The 17686-nt window shown below is 42.8% G+C and overlaps 1 protein-coding gene across 3 annotated transcripts in view; it reads left to right on the top strand.

Moving 5' to 3' along the window:
* Positions 1 to 16338, top strand: part of ARHGAP25 (Rho GTPase activating protein 25) — a 134017-nt gene extending 117679 nt beyond the window's left edge. For 2 of the 3 annotated variants that reach the window (XM_063932059.1, XM_063932060.1), the window contains 6 exons: positions 4098 to 4230; positions 5605 to 5678; positions 7567 to 7688; positions 9152 to 9351; positions 9465 to 10015; positions 15844 to 16338. In XM_063932059.1, the coding sequence (XP_063788129.1) occupies positions 4098 to 4230; positions 5605 to 5678; positions 7567 to 7688; positions 9152 to 9351; positions 9465 to 10015; positions 15844 to 16051 (1288 nt within the window). In that variant the 3' untranslated portion in view covers positions 16052 to 16338. Of the gene's footprint in view, positions 1 to 4097; positions 4231 to 5604; positions 5679 to 7566; positions 7689 to 9151; positions 9352 to 9464; positions 10016 to 12213; positions 12944 to 15843 lie in introns of those variants that run through there. The other variant, XR_010180547.1, reaches the window with a different exon arrangement.
* Positions 16339 to 17686: the final 1348 nt, after the last annotated feature.

Genomic DNA, 17686 nt, shown 5'->3' on the forward strand with positions numbered 1-17686 from the left:
CACTAAGCACTGAGGCCCATTCAGAAAACATCCCATTAATCACCACTTGCTGTTCTCTGTTCTACAGCCATTTACTCACCTAAGTACAAATAGTGTTTCCTACCCCAAACTCTCTTAATTTGAAAATTAGTCTCTTATGTGGGACTTTGTCAAAGGCCTTAGCAAAGTCCAAAAAGACCACATCCACTGCTTTACCCCGATCAATATTATCACTCACTTTCTCGTAGAAGCTTATTACTGTAAGTTAGTTTGACATGACCTGTGCTTCACAAAACCATGCTGATTCCTATTAACAACCTTGGAGGTATCCAAGTACTCCTGTATGCTGTCCCTTATTATACCTTCCAGTATTTCCCCCACTATAGATGTTAAACATACCGGTCTATAGTTACCGGGATGAGTTTTAATTCATTTTTAAATATTGGGACTACCTCTGCTTATACGCCAGTCCTTTGGTATCATTCCTGATGTACCTGACACACTAAAACTGAAATATAAGGGCCTTGATAGCTCTGAGTTAAGTTCCATAAGAACCCTGGGGTGAAGTCCATCCGGCCCAGGAGATTTATTTATCTTAATTTTACTTAGTCTCTCTCGGACTACTTCCTTATTTAACAAAGTACTTAGCAATGGGTTGCTATCATAGCTTATGTTGTGCACTACTCCCATCAACCGGTCCTCTCTTGTGAATACTGATGAAAAGAATTAATTCAATAAATCTGCTTTTTCCCTATTGTCATTAATCAAGACATCCAACTCGCTCTTTAATTGTCCAATATTCTCCTTTTTTAACATTTTACCATTTATATACTTAAAAAGCACTTTCTAGGGTTTGTTTTACTCTCCTTTGCGATCTGTTTTTCGTTTTCTATTTTAGCTGCTCTGATTTATTTTTTGCATTTTTTTGTTACATTCCTTGTATTACTGGAATGATTCTGCCTTCCCGTCAGATTTAAATGCGTTGAAAGAACGCCTCTTTTTATCCATTTGTTCTTTGACCATCTTATTAAGCCACATCGGTTTGAATTTACTACTCCTGTTTTTGTTGACCTTGGGAATGAACAAATGAGTGTACTTATTTAGCACAGATGTAAAAACATCCCACATTTCGCAGATTCTTACCATGAAATACAATTTCACAATTGATGTCCTTCATTGCTTGTTTAAGAAAGATAAAATTAGCTTTTCTAAAGTTAAAAGTCCTAGTTAGACCCTTATAATGTTGTTTTTGGAAGCTAATATCAAATGTGATCATATTATGATCATTATTTCCCAAGGTCTCCCCTACTTTAGTATTTGATATTAGCTCCACATTATTAGTTAGTACTAATCCAGTATAGTCCTAAGTCTAGTTGGTTCCTCGATTACCTGGGACAAGTAGCGATATTTTAGCATGTTTAAGAACCTGTTACCCCTATCTGTATTTACTGTTTCGGTGTTCCAATTTATGCCCGGGTAATTAAATGATAATGACCTCCCCCATTCCGGCAGCTTTTTTGATTTGCTGCAAGAATTGTAATTCGTCAGACAAACTAATATCTGGCAGTTTGTAGTATGTCCCTATTAAAAGCTTCTTTACCCCCACTCGAAATCTCAACCCATAATGACTCCATGTTATTTCCAGTCCCCTCGTAAATGACCTCCTTTTAATATTATTTTAAGAATGGCTTAACATAAAGACAAACACCCCATCCCTTTTTATTAGTCCTATCTCTCCTGAAGAGAGTGTACCTCTTCATGTTTGTTGCCCAGTCATGAGAATCGCCCCACCATGTCTCTGTAATGTCTATGATATCATATTGGTCATAAAGTGCAATCATTTCTAATTACCCCATTTTACTTGTTAGGCTTCTTGCATTTGTAAGCATACACTTCAGTTTTGTAATTCCCTGATCTGCAAGTTTTGTTGTATATAACGTTTCCTTAAAAACTTGAGTTTTCCTTAATTTACCATCGCTGACTATTCCCCCCCCCCCTCCACCCCATTATACTTTATACATCCCTTTTTCTTCTCTCTCTCGTTGTCCCACAAATTCTTTCTAATCCCTCCCCCTAGGCACATAGTTTAAAATCTCCTCCAACCTTCTAACCATCCTTCCCCAGCACTGCTGCCACCTCCTCATTCAGGTGCAGTCTATCGCGACAAAAAAGATGGCGCCTGACTGAGAAGTCCATCCAGTGTTCCAAGAACACAAACCCCTCTTTTCTACACTAGTCTCTAAGCCACACATTTACCTCCCTAATCTCCCTCTGCCTCCCTGGGCTAGCGCATGGCGCAGGTAATATTTCAGAGAATATTACCCTAGATGTCCTTACCTTTACTTTCTGGCCTAGGTCCCTATAATCTTTCCTAAGGACATCCCACCTACCACTAACTTTGTTATTGGTGCCAACGTGCACCAAGACCGCCGGGTCATTCCCGGCCTCTCCCAACAATCTTTCTAAACGGTCTGCAATGTGACGTACTTGAGCACCCGGGAGACAACAGACTGTACGGCGATCATGGTCCCGGGAGCAGATTGCCCTATCTGTCTTCCTGGTAATAGAGTCCCCTACCATCACAATCTGACTAGGAACCTGGCTTTCTCTTATCGCCTTTATGCCAGAGGGACCACTCTTTCGGTTGCTAGAGGGAACGGTTTCCTCGAGCTCCGCCATTTCCTCACTGCCATCCACAGAATCTTCATTCAATAAGGTGAATTTATTGGGGTTTGGCAGTTTGGAGATGTCCGGCCTCCCCCTCTTTTTCTTCCTTCTAACCGTGACTCAGCTGGCTACCTCTTTGTCCTCATCCTCATCTACCATGTCCCTCCCTGCAACACCTCCACCGTTCTATCTAAGTGTCACAGCTGTTGGATGTTGTTGATCCGGATTTGTGACCAGAGGTTCGGTATCAGCTAGGTCTTGGAGGATTTGTCGAGCAGACCGAATGAAAGACCTTTTCATAAGTCTCTGGTTGGAACCCTGAACCCAGTGAGGCACGTCGGGCTGATTTGGAGACTGGGAGCTGGAGGTCGGTTACCGTGAACAAACACCCGGGTGTATCAGGAGACGGTGGACTATGGTGTGTGGACGAAACCAGGAGTAACTGAAGGAGCAAGAAGGAGCAATTTCAGGAGACGCAGAACAGACGCTGGTTTAATAAATCCTTCAGCCCAGGAGGATACCAGAACAGGATGCTGCATAAACAATACTGTGGAGCACAGAGAACTAAAGCACACATTACAGTGTGTAAGACATTGCACTGGCGAACTCTTACCCAGAAAGCCTCAGCTTTATTTCTGCAGGCTGAAACTAATTGGTCCTGCAGTAGTGGCTGATCATTGGGTCTTGCGAGTCAGCTGACCCCATCCAAGATGGCGGCGCTCATCCGGAGTTCTGCAGCTGGAAGCTGCACAAAGAACGCTGCTGCCTCTGCTCTCTGCTCCTCCAGCCGTGCCCGCAGTCTGTGCCCGCCACCAGCAGCCCGCACCCACTCCGGAGGGACCCCGCCAGAGCGTCCGGACGGGTAAGTGCCGGCGCTTCCGCACACTGCCCCACCGCGCCGTGACACTAAGCTTTGCTTGAGATTGTGAATATCCCTCAGTCGCGTAACAGTTTGCAACCGTTCGCACACACCTCACGCACATGTATTCATACTGGGACGGTTGCTCCAGGAGCGCATACATCTTGCACGACATGCACCGAGTGAGATTCTCAATCAAGGCCCCACCCATTTTGTTTGTAAAGCCTAACTTCCTGTTACACTCAGAAAAACAGTACAAATGCTCAGAAAAACAGTACAAATAAGTGGGCAGAGATAAAGTACCATCCAATCAGCTTCTAACTGCCATGTCACAGGCTGGATTTGAAAATGGGAGCAAGGAGCTGGTTGGCTAGTCATTTATCACACTTCACCTTATCTCCATCCAAGGTTTGGTAAATAGACCCCTATATCCTTGGCTCAATCTAAAAAATGCCTCCTGGACCACGGGTGGTTTTATCATTGACTCTCTAAATAAGTTTCTAATGGGAACTTCTAGAACTGAGATACTATATACTTTCTATACTTCCTCTCTGACTAAACTCCCTCCTTATCTCTCCCATATTTTTATCAGGGATACAGATGTCCATACGGTGGCTTCCTTGTTCAAACTGTACCTGCGGGAGCTGCCCGAACCTGTTGTCCCTTGGTCCCAGTATGAGAACTATCTTGCATGTGAAAGAACAATAAGTGTTGATGAGGAGAAGGTAGGTCACACTTAGACGATGACATCAAATAAATGCCTTGGGAAGGCAATTAGTGATCAGAATGATAGATCCACGGGGATAGTCATAGAACTGGAAAAAACATGTATAATTATAGAAATCTTTAGAATGTTGATGTAGCACCTCTTCAGTACTGCCCAAGTGCCGAAGCTAAATACAGTAATGGGAAATCCAAACAGGCTATGGCACTCTATAATGATATAGATGACCATAAGTAATCCAACGTTTCAGATTTATTTAATCTTTCATCAGGGACATTATCTCAGGCCCAGCCACAGGCGGGATCAAAGGGGACACCCATACTGGGCCCAGACATTGTGGGGGGCCTCAATTTACTAGGCAGTATTAAACATGATGGGTGCAGCAGCAGTGCGAGGGTTGTCGAAGCTAGCAGGCATAGATTAGACTGTAGATAACTCTAACCCGGCCTGCCTATGGTAACTCCCCACTCGCTTCCCCAGATCAACTGTCCAGATCCCAGTTGAGTGTGGGCACAAGTGGGGGGATGAGGGAGCAGAGATATCATTGTACCATGCCCCAAGATTTCTGTTGCCGGCGCTGCATTATCTCCATGCTATCCCTGTGCTTTCTCTATGCTACTGTGAGGCATAAGTATAAACCCTTGTTAATCCTCATGCAAACATGTTGGGGCTGATGTGTATATTCATCTATGTGCCGGGCTGTATGCATATAGTGGTGCACCCACATCTGAGTGTAGTATATGTGGTTTAAGAAGGTTTATTAGTGTAACTCTTCTGTGAACAAGTCCCTTGCTTTATGCCATGTGTGCCCCTTTCCTGGGCCTTAAACATTGTGCATAAATATTGAGCTTTTGCTAAATATGTTGTATGTACAGTGGTTATAGCGCAGCCAGGTGCCCCGCCAGCTCGAACCTGATAGGACACAGCATTCAGTAAGGGGGCATCTTCAGTTATAAAGGAAATATAGTACAGGGGAAAGTACGGAGGGTGTATGAGTTAGCATTACTGCCTCACAGCACTAAGGTCATGGGTTCGATTCCCACCATGGCCCTAACTGAGTGGAGTTTGTATATTCTCCCCGTGCTTGCGTGGGTTTCCTCTGGGTGCTCTGGTTTCCTCCCACAATCCAAAAATATACTGGTAGGTTAATTGGCTCCCAACAAAATGAACCCTAGCATGAATGTGTGTGTATGTGATAGGGAATATAGATTGTAAGCTCCACTGGGGCAGGGACTAATGTGAATGGCCAATTATTCTTTGTAAAGCGCTGCAGAATGTGTGTGCCCTATATTAATAACTGGTAATAATAATAATAAAAATACTACAGAATTTCTATAGAGCAATAGCGTTACTGTGTACTGTATATTTGTTACAGGGTCACCAAGAACTAATGATGCAAATAAAGATTCTTCCTAAAGAGAATTATAATCTCCTCAGCTTCATATGCAGGTAATTCTAGTCTTCACAGATGTAATTAGCAATTAGCACTATTCATCTGTTGCTATGTAGAAGGGTATAAGATTAGCCGCGCTCATTTTCTAGCCCAGTGGTTCTCAAACTCGGTCCTCAGGACCCCACACAGTGCATGTTTTGCAGGTAACCCAGCAGGTGCACAGGTGTATTCATTACTCACTGACACATTTTAAAAGGTCCGCAGGTGGGGCTAATTATTTCACTTGTGATTCTGTGAGGTGACCTGCAAAACATGCACTGTGTGGGGTCCTGAGGACCGAGTTTGAGAACCTATGTTCTAGCCTATAGAAATGGGCTTTTATCTCAATTTTAACCCGATGGTCATTGTAAGTACAGCCCGGTTTTATCGTCCCAAAAATGTCCAGTTTTCAGCCGATAACACATGGGATCCGGGATAAGTTCCCGGACCCATATGTTATTGCGGCTCTGAATGCTGGTTAGACACGCAAATCATAATACCTGATAACTGCCGGCTTTCAGTAAATGACTGGGGATAATTGGATACCGCGCCTAGAGTATACACCCCTTATCTTGTGTAATACATTTACATATATCACTACAAATCTTTCTTTACCATATTTAACGGGACATGTAAAATTTAACAAAAATTAAATTTCCTTCCATGTATTACCTGAACAAGTAATGTAATAACCACATCCTAACCTAAACCTGTGCGGTTTCCGGACTAAATAGGTCTACAGTCAATAGGTCTACCACTAATGGAAGACATGCATTAGGTCGATGGGGTCAAAAGGGTCAAAAGGTCGACATGTAAAAGGTAGATAGTTCAAAAGGTCGACAGGGTCAAATGGTCGACATGACAATGGTCAACACACATATGGTAGACACAAGATTTTTTTGTGTTTTTTTCAACCTTGTGATATCATCTATGTGGACTACGACTGGGAATCGTATCCTCAGAGGCAGAACTCTGGGAGGCAACGGAGTCATCTACTGCCGGGCTCCTGCTCTGAAGGGGGCAACTCTCCTCTCATTCTGTGACACCATTGAAGTAAGTTAATTGATAGCTGTCGCTGTCTTTTCAGTGGCCGACTTCCTCACTGGTCCCTGTACCTTACAAATCACACCCTCTTTATTATACTGAATATACACATTTTACAAGTATCACACCCAGGATTAGAAACCACAACCTATTACACTGGAAGCAGACATCTTACTGATGAAGCTATTTGCTCCTGTATAGGAAATATGAGAATTTTAACTATATGAAGTTACTTCTCTGACAATTACACATAACTTCATATAGTTAGAATTCTCATGCTTCCTCTACGTGAGCATATAGCTCCATCAGTAAAGTGTCTGCTGTCAGTGTAACAGGTCATGGGTTCTAATCCTGGGTATGACTGCTAAGAAACGTGTGATTTCAAATAAAAGACAATTATATGTATAAATACAGTATATACATTTTTTTCAGAACACTCCACACACACACGCACACATACATATATTTAATATAGGAAATAGGGGGGCACCGATATTTTTCTTGCCTCCGGGCAACTGTGACGAACTTACGCCACTGCGTATCCTATGCCGAGCACAGCAGTAGCGGAGCAAAGCAGTACACTAATATCTAACCTTTTGACCCTGTCGACCTTTCACTCTGTTGACCTAATGCATGTATGAGTCCTTAATATACCCTGTTTATAACCCCACCAAGCCATCTTGCGTATTTTCCTACAAATATTGTGTCTATAGACTTGCGTTTTATATTGCCACTATGCCTACACCCCTTTTTTTGTATATTCTTGTGACCCACCCATATACATCCAGCTGTACAGTAAGTTGCTATAAGTGATCTAGCTTATATTTCATGGGGACATTAATGATCTATGTAATATTTCAGGTTTTTGTATGAAGTACAGAAAAACTCCGGTGTAAATAAGATGAGTATAGATAATCTGGCCATGGTGATCGGAGTCAATCTGCTGAAACCAAAGACAGAAGAGCCAGTTGCCCTCATGACAGGTAACACATCCTTGTTTGTTTAGTGTGTTATGCATTCATTATATGAATAAGAATGGAAGGTTGTGGACAAAGAAAAATAGGATAATTAATTGTAAGCCGGGGTAAAATGCAAAATATTACAATATACAGATGTGTCCTCATATAGCTATCCTTTATACACCATATGGCGGGAGAATCGTGAAGCTCTGCGACGGGAAGCAATTCCTGTGGTTGACTACTTTTTCCCAAATTTTGTGTCATTTTGCTGAACCGCTCCGAGAGGTGTAGTGTAGCATCTGTTACTTTAACATCCTATTCACATCACAGAGGCAGCTAAACAACACTCAAATGTACTACAGATGCTTGGGATGCAATTTTAACTGCACAGGAATTAGTTTTAAACACTTACAAAGGAGGTTATTCAGTAGAATCGGCAATCTCTTCTTTCGCATGCTGGGGCCGCCCATCGCAAGGCAAGACGCTCAGCATGCACAATGAACTGATCCTGCAGCTGCGACCGCAATGTTGCAGTCGCAGCAAATGTAGATGACCCCCTGCAGCCGCAGCTAGGCTGCGTATGCAGGAGGTCTGCCACCATTTTTTTGATCAGAGAGGCTGTGTGTGAAATCACGCAGCTGCCCCCAAAACGCGCCGCCCCGCCCCCATTTTCCATGGAACGCCCCTGCAATGTTCGCCCCCCCACCAGCCCCACGAACGCCTCTGCCTGTCAGTCAGGCAGAGGCATTTGCACCCACTGTGACGCGAACACATTCAGCAGCCATACATGCGCAGGACAATACTTGCGCGTGCAGGGATATTGCAGATGCATCGCTTAGCAATGTGACCTGTATAACCACCTAAGTCTCAGATGAAAAACAATGGAACTCGAGAAAAATGTGCAGCCGCTGCAGATTAGCACTTCATATACAGATTCAGGCTCATTTGCACACAGATGTACAAATGTTGCACATCAAATTGTTCAGTGCAATCTAGCAGAGTAGTTGTGTTACTTCCAGATGTTTATTTCTGCAAACAAGATGCACATTTTGAGCAAATCGCCTGTGACCTGGTGCTTCTCGTGAGGGGCTACTTGGTGATCCTAAAGCCCCGTGTATGAGGACACATCTGTGCAGTAGCAGATAAAGCACAACAATGTCTTTACTATGTGCCATCATGTTTAAAGTTCTAATGCCAACCTGGTGATTATGTTGTACTGTACATAATATTGCTACCATTCTCGACAGTCTGAATGTTGATAAGCCATACCCATCCCATGGACCTATATGAGGATAATTCTCCCTTCAGCCCATCAATTTTTTACACAGATATGCCAGTTTGTTCACCATAGGTTAGCACAAGTATGCACAAGTGGTTTGAAGACCATCTGTGCATATGCTGTGAGTCTTTGTACTTGTAAATAATACCTTGAGAATAACATTTACTTTTGCAGTATTAAGGGAATATCTTGTCATCTCCACCTGTAGGTGCTCCTCAGATCCAGAAGTTGATGACAGTGATGATCAGCCACCAAGATAAATTCTTTCCTAAAACCAACGACCTGCTTATAGAATCCAAGACCCAGAAGAATGATCCCAAGAACATGCAGATGCCACGCAGCTCAGTAGGTTGGGATGCAGCTGAAGATAGTGTTTCACCTTTAGGAGACTCACCTAATGCGCATTTGGTAAGAACCTAGTTGAGCACAGTTGGAGATGATCCACTGACAGAAAAACATCATGTTCCCCTATACTTCATATTCATTTCTAAACACAAATTGTTTTTTTTTTTTTGCCCCAGAGACATTATTCCCATGGTTCATCCATCTCAGATGACAGTTTGTCTCTTAAAGAAGAAGACGATTGTTCCTTGTTACCAAATAACTCAGAATCGTGGCAGATGTACTCAAGAAAACGTACTCAGACTCTCCCCACCACAAGTTTTATCATGTCACAAAAGCTAGGTGGCAACAGTCCCAACAGCCTCAAAGAAGAAATATTCAGCAGTGAGTTCTGGTCATCCCCATATGGGCAAAAGGCATATTTATCCACTTCCCCTGGCCACAAAAGGACACTGTCAGAAGAGATTTCCCAACACAGAAGGTCAACCTACGATAATGTCCCATGTCCCCAAGATGAAAGTGGGAAAAACACAAGGACAGGTGCAGTTAATGAAAGTACTGTGAGTGGTGATGTCAAAAAGCCAGCCGGCCAGCAGAGTCCCAACTACCTGAGAAATGGTGTATACTGCCTCATTACTGATAATCAGGATGACAACAATTGTGGCAGGTTAGCCAGTGCTCTGGAGGAGATGACGATTCAACAGAAAATACTTGAGGATCGCATGAAAAGGTGACCACATAACATAACTATTCATATTCCCGCATGAGGATTAGAGTTACAATTTTCTTGATCGTAAGATTGACTGTATGATTAGATTTTAAAGACAAATGGGGCAAGGACTGATGTGAACGATTAAACATTTCCTGTGACGTGTTGCATAAAACATGGGGGGGGGGGGGGTGTATCAAAACTCGGGGAGAGATTAAGTGGAGATAGATAAAGTACCAGCTGAGCAGCTCCTGTTATTTTTCAAATATGGCCTATAAATTGACAGTTACAAGGCGATTGGCTTGTACTTTGGGGGTAATTCCAAGTTGATCGCAGCAGGTAATTTTTTAGCAGTTGGGCAAAACCATGTGCACTGCAGGGGAGGCAGATTTAACATGTGCGGAGAGAGTTAGATTTGGGTGTGGTGTGTTCAATCTGCAATCTAAATTGCAGTGTAAAAATAAAGCAGCCAGTGTTTAATCTGCACAGAAACAAAATAACCCACCCAAATCTAACTCTCTCTGCACATGTTATATCTGCCCCCCCTGCAGTGCACATGGTTTTGCCCAACTGCTAAAAAATTTCCTGCTGCGATCAACTTGGAATTACCCCCCTTGTCTCTCTGCAGTATTAGAAAACAATATACAAGTGCGCAACCAACAGCAGCTGGAGATGGGATGGTCAAGTCCCTTGAAAATAGACTAAAACAATGAATACATAAACCAACGCTGGCTGTCAAGAAAAATTACTCACAACAGGACGGTTTGTCTTGTTTTTAACCACTTAACTGGCATGGTCAGATTTCATGCAACTGCGCCATCCCATCCTGTCCCCCCGTTTTTGACGAGGAGATCCGTACTGCAGAAGTGCATAATATAATGTTTAAATATTTTAAACAATACTTTATCAACTTTATTAAATATTATACATTTTAAAAAACAATGTTGTTAACGAAAAATTGTCAGTTAAGTGTTAAGAAAAGGTATACACAATTTATTACATACAATAAAATAAATATACAACATAAGTAAAAAATGGATTAAAAAATTGCTTGTGCAATATTGCAAATGAACACCACTCTAGATAATTCCTGTTAAAAGTGTCCACTCATAATAGTTATTGTGGATTTTCCAATAGCTGGCTAGGACATTTTTTCTGATTCTCTACAGTCACTTGTAATGCAGTATTATTTACCAGATGATAGTATGCAAGGATCCCTTGTGGATGTCTCAGCCTAGGAATGTTCCATGTGTGGCTGGAGGGAATGCCGGGGTAGACTGCTGTGCTGCTAATCTGATGCTGGCGCAAATGTCCAAATAGTGCCAATGTGATTACAGAAGTTCAAATGGTGTGATTATTATTTATTTTTGCGTTTGTTCAACTACCTCCAGATCTTATATGAGGACCTATGTGGAATAATGGTGAATATATTATATGGATATAACTAAAATGACTAATAATAATTAAAAATATCTGTTTGCTTACAGTGCAGTAAGTACCTACATACCATTAGCAGTCTCCTTTGTTAGAGATAGACACTCAAAACTGCCATACATGCTATTTATTTACATGTTAACACAATTGGTTTGTTATGTTTCCATGACAACCAAGTGTGAACTACCAATGCTATATACTTCCGGGTTCTGTGTCGGGACCATGTGGTGTACGTGACGTGACCTAGGTGTAAGGATTCAGACAATATGGGAAAGAAGCGTCTTCATCTCCATGGTGACGCCTCTCCAGCGCATGGTGCGTGTAGGTCCGTGGGCGCCGCTGGACCCGATCGCGGGACTAGGTTCACGTGACCAATGTCCGCAGTCTGCTCATAGGCCGCTGCGCTTCACGTAGTGGAGGGTATGTGCCCGAGAGACAGAGACACAAAGAGACGTGCAGTGGAAGCACAGTGCTTCCAACTACATTAGAGCACTAGAATATGGACCAATGGAACTGTAAGATAAGATGGTCACGTGACCAACTAATGAAATAAATAAATAAACTTCTATTAGTTTAAATAAAGAGTTATAATATTAGTTTTTGATTGAAATGAAATTACAACATCCAATTGACTCTGTAGGATTCATTTAGAATTTTTGTTTTATTAATTTGTTGGATGGTTTGTCTTATAATGTATGTGATTTGACACGTGTTACCACCTATACCACTCAAAGGGGTATATAAGGAGCATCCAGCTCCCTTCATAATACATGCTCCTGATGAAGCTGGTAGACGCTTAACCAGCGAAACGCGTTGAGCTAGTCCCACCTCTCTTTCCTGGATTTATTACCACTCATTTCCACCATTTGAACTTCTGTAATCACATTGGCACTATTTGGACATTTGCTCCAGGCAGAGCCGGCGCTTACCGCTCAGCAGCTCCTGCAAGGCAGGGAGGCGCTGGTCGGAAGAGGCGCTCTCCCTGCTCTGCTGTTGCTGCTGGCTCCTGGTTGCTGCTGCGTCTGTCACACTGTATGACAGACGCAGGCAACGTGAAGTGCGGCTCCAGCTCCCTCCCTCCTGTTTCCACCAGCAGCTCCTCATGGCCGTGGCTAGGGGGGCATGTCACCTGTGCGCCTGATAGGACAGGGTGCCGATCCCCCCTAACGCTCCCCTCCCTATGCAGCAGCCGTCGGCATCGAGATGAAACTGAACAAAAACTACATCTCCCAGCAGCCTTTGCTGCCGGGAGCTGTAGTTTACTTTCAGTTTCATCTTGCAGTTATCAGCTGAACAGAATTGAGGGGGCAGAGGTAGGGGACAAGTTACCCCAGCCTTTCCCCACCCCCCTCTTCCCCCCACTGCCATTAATCATGGCAGTGCACTCTAAACTAAGAAGTTACCCGACGTCCAAAAAGGGGGCGGAGCTAGACGGCACTGTACAACACAGTGCCTTGCCAGTTGCCAGGAGCATGGGAGAATGGAGGGAATGTGAGCAGCAGCATGGCCAAAACAGTGAGTATGACTCAGCGAAGGGCACTGTGTGTGTGTGTGACTGCTATATGTGTGTATATGTGTTTGCTTGTGTGTGACTGTATGTGAATAGGTGTATGACTACATATCTGTATGTGTGCTGGTATGTCACTGTATGTATATGTGTCACTATATATGTATTTATACAGGTGTGTGATTATATGTATGTATGTGAGAGAATGTATGTGTGCGTGTATGTTTTTAGGTGTGTGACAGCATGTATTTGTATAGGTGTGTGATTTCATGTATGTATCAATGTATGAGTTATTATTGTATACCCCTTTTACACCACCAGCTAGTAACACGGGTTATTGGACATGAGCGCGCATAACCCATGTTGCTGGTTGGTGTAAAAGCGCCCAGTTGGAATAATCCGGGTCGATTGACCTGGTATTCCAACTTAGGTAGCTTGCAGGGTTGAACACGGGTTCAGCCCGGCAAGCTGTGCTGTGCAAACTGGGAGCCGGGTTGATGCAACCCGGCTCCTGTTCACAGTGTATGTACAGGCAGCGCTTGGAGATCATGTGATCTCCAAGTGCCGCCCCCGCTGCGTCACCAGCAATGTCACCAACCCGGCAATATGCCAAGTTGGAATCTGCGGTGGGAAAAGGGCCTGAGGCGGGTCGCACCCGGGAAGCATCTGTGTCAAGCTCCCAGGTGTGATCCACCTCAGATGATATAACAGAGGTATTATTTTATCTTTATCGTAGCCCAAATAAATAAAAAAATACAAGTAAATAGTGTGAAAATGCCTACAGTAGCTATCCCCTTTGCCCATGTGCAGTTATATATATATGCACACACAACAAGTTAATGGCTTACCCCGGATGACAAAACTCCTGGTTTCGGGCCTGCCCTCCTCCCCACTGCACTTTGGGCAGCGGCGCCGGCAGCACTCTCCCGCACAGAGCCGGTGCTCTCCAGCTCAGCACCGTGAAGCGCGGCTCCGGCTTGGTCCCTCCGGCTCCCTCCCTCCTCCCCACTGCACTTTAGGCAGCGGCGCCGGCAGCCTTCTCCACGGATCTGTGTGCGGTATGTACCGCACACCACCTCTATCTCCCCTCCGGTTTACTTAAGTGTAAGGTTAATTAATTGTTGCACTACTTCTGTGGGCATTCTATGTGGCACTAGTACTGTGGGCGCTTTGTGGATCACTACTGCTGTGGGCATTATGTGTGGCACGTCTACTGTGGGTGCTCTGTGGGGCATTACTGCTGTGGGCGCTCTGTGGCACGACTACTGTGAGCGTTATTTGTGGCACAACTACTGTGTGCGTTCTGTGTGGCACAACTACTGTGTGCGTTCTGTGTGGCACAACTACTGTGTGCGTTCTGTGTGGCATAACTACTGTGGGCGTTCTGTGTGGCACAACTACTGTGGGCGTTCTGTGTGGCACAACTACTGTGGGCGTTCTGTGTGGCACTACTACTGTGGGCGTTCTGTGTGGCACTACTACTGTGAGCATTGTGTTAGGCACGCTATCATTGTGGTCATTTTGTGTGGCACTACTACTGCGGGTGTTATTTGTATAAGGGACACTACTGTGGGTATTGTGTATAAGGAGCCCTACTGTGTATCGTAATGTGAATTAGGTACACAACTATCGGGTGCAATATGAATCAGGCACTACGTGTGGTATAATGTGAATACGATTGTGATACTGTGTAGCGTAATTTGAATTGGGGATACTATTATGTGGCCACGCCCCTTCCATATGAGACCATGCCCCTTTGGCGGGCACTGCCCCTTAATTCCATATGGGAGGGAGGGCGCAAATTTATTGTTTGCAGGAGGGCGCCGGACACCCTAGCACCGGCCCTGGCTCCAGGATCAGATTAGCAGCACAGCAGTCTACCCCGGCATTCCCTCCAGCCACACATGGAACATTCCTAGGTTGAGACATCCACAAGGGATCCTTGCATACTATCATCCAGTAAATAATACTGCATTACAAGTGACTGTAGAGAATCGGGAAAAATGTCTTAGCCAAGCTATCGGAAAAGCCACAATAACTATTATGAGTGGACACTTTTAACAGGAATTATCTAGAGAGGTGTTCATTTGCAATATTGCACAAGCAATTTTTTTATCCATTTTTTTTATTTATGTTGTATATTTATTTTTATTGTATGTAATAGATTGTGTATACCTTTTTTAAAAACAAGACAAACCGTCTTGTTGTGTTGTGAGTAATTTTTCTTGACAGCCAGCGCTGGTTTATGTATTCATTGTTTTTATCTCTCTGCAAGGTTTGAAACATCTCCTCCTGCGGCCATATAAATAAATATTATTATAATGATTTTATCTAGGAGCTATAGAAAAGGTGAATGTTAGTCACACACCATTTGATATTTCACATACACTGTGGAGTGTTTGCACCCAGAAATGTGCTTGGAGGACAGTTAGGTACACACAGACTAAGACCCCATGGGGTACTAGGCAACATGCTGGTTTGGTATCCCTTCCCACCTCCATGGTCAAAAAAAGCAACGCACAAAAGGATTAGGGCAATCTGGGCAGTAGCCTACTGTAGGTTGCTTAATGGATTATCCAGCTATGGGCGTACAAAGAGTGTACCAACGCAGGTCAGCATTTTGTGCAGTTTTAAATTATTAGTGAGTTTGTTTACACACAACCGGCAGCAATAATTATTCATAGCCCCACCCACTCTCCTTCCACCTGACCTCTCTTCTGCTGCCCAAGAAAATAACACAAACAGCGTCTCATTGATTCTGATGACCAAATACAGATACCGGAAGGTTTTGTCCTAATAGAGCTTACTAAGAAGAATTGCTCTGAATGTCTGCTGTTTTTTCTTAAAAAAAAGTTCTCTACGTGTTTGTTGAAATTTGTTCTGATTTTCTGTTGTCCATGTTTGGCAGCCTGGAGAAAGAAAACTTTGATGTTTGGAAAAAAGTGGTTAAATTAAACGAGGACCTGGAAAAAGAAAGGAACCAGAGGAAGGCGCTGGAAATCACGCTGCAGAACATGGAACGGTCACGAGATGACGCAGAACGGAGAAACAAGCAGCTGGAGCAGGAGATTCAGGGCTTTGTCAGAGCCATGAGCCAAGCTGGGAACAAGCCATGAGACAAGTCACACTGACTCCTTACTAGGGAGTTTTAGCTGTGGACCATATGTTTAAAATAAAAATGGATGAACAACTTGGTATCTTGGGGTTGAGGCTGGTTTGGGCTCCAGAAAACCAAAAGAGAATGTGAAAAAAATATGCAACAAGTTTTCTTTCCCAGATTTTCTAAGACTACAAGAAGGACTTCCAATGCAGTGGACTTGACCGTGAACATTAGCACTTTCAGGTGGATTGTCTGGACTTATACTGTATAAAGTCTGCCATCGACCATGACTGCCATAACTTACTTTGTGCATTTCTGTGTTTTTTTTTTTTTTAAGGAATAAGCCCTTTTACATATAATGTTAAGGCCTGTGACATTTCTTGCTTAATTGCTGTAACCTACCACTCATATGTGAGGCTGTTTATCATGTGTATGATTTAGATCTGTTGGCCCAGATTTATCAAGCCATGGAAAGTGATAAATAGAACGATGATAAAGTATCAGCCAATCACCTCCTAACTGCCATGTTTCAGGCTGTGCTTGAGAAATAACAGTTAGGAGCTGATTGGCTGATACTTTATCACTGTTCTATTTATTACTCTCCAGGGCTTGATAAATCTGGGCAACTGTATGGCTATCTTGTGCTTCATTTGGAGTGACTCTATAGTATAAACTGGGTCTTCCAGGGCCCACCAGCAAAACCAACTATTGTATAAAGTCGCTATATATATATATATATATATATATATATATATATATATATATATATATACAGGTTGAGTATCCCATATCCAAATATTCCGAAATACGGAATATTCCGAAATACGGACTTTTTTGAGTGAGAGTGAGATAGTGAAACCTTCGTTTTCTGATGGTTCAATGTACACTAACTTTGTTTAATACACAAAGTTATTAAAAACATTGTATTAAATGACCTTCAGGCTGTGTGTATAAGGTGTATATGAAACATAAATGAATTGTGTGAATGTAGACACACTTTGTTTAATGCACAAAGTTATAAAAAATATTGGCTAAAATGACTTTAAGGCTGTGTGTATAAGGTGTATTTGTAACATAAATGCATTCTGTGCTTAAATTTAGGTCCCATCACCATGATATCTCATTATGGTATGCAATTATTCCAAAATACGGAAAAATCCCATATCCAAAATACCTCTGGTCCCAAGCATTTTGGATAAGGGATACTCAACCTGTATATAAATATAAAAATATATTAAAAAAAAAAATATATATTATTATATAACACAAACATTTTATACAACAATATAGCAGGGAATAAAATAACTTCTAGAATGTTTCCCTTGTTTTAGACATGATTCTACTTGAACTTGGAATCCATTGCTGGATTTGCAGGTTATTGTAGAGAACAGTGGGCCTGGTTGGGCCTGTAAGGATATGTTACAGATATATGAGAGATAAAAGTATAAAGTGTAAGGTTGCAGAATAAATGGTAAAATGGTGAGAGACATTATGCTAGCCAGCTATAGACCACAAAAAGGGTAAATGTAATAGTGTGCTATGTGTTACTTTTCAAAACTATATGTTAAAGAAGGTGGAAGAAGGTCCAGGGGCTTTTATAAAGTGAAAATAGAGTCACATTTGTTTAGAAACCAGGCACATACCATTTTAC

The sequence above is a fragment of the Pseudophryne corroboree genome, chromosome 6, assembly GCF_028390025.1.
Source record: "Pseudophryne corroboree isolate aPseCor3 chromosome 6, aPseCor3.hap2, whole genome shotgun sequence".
In the NCBI taxonomy this organism is placed as follows: Eukaryota; Metazoa; Chordata; class Amphibia; order Anura; family Myobatrachidae; genus Pseudophryne; species Pseudophryne corroboree.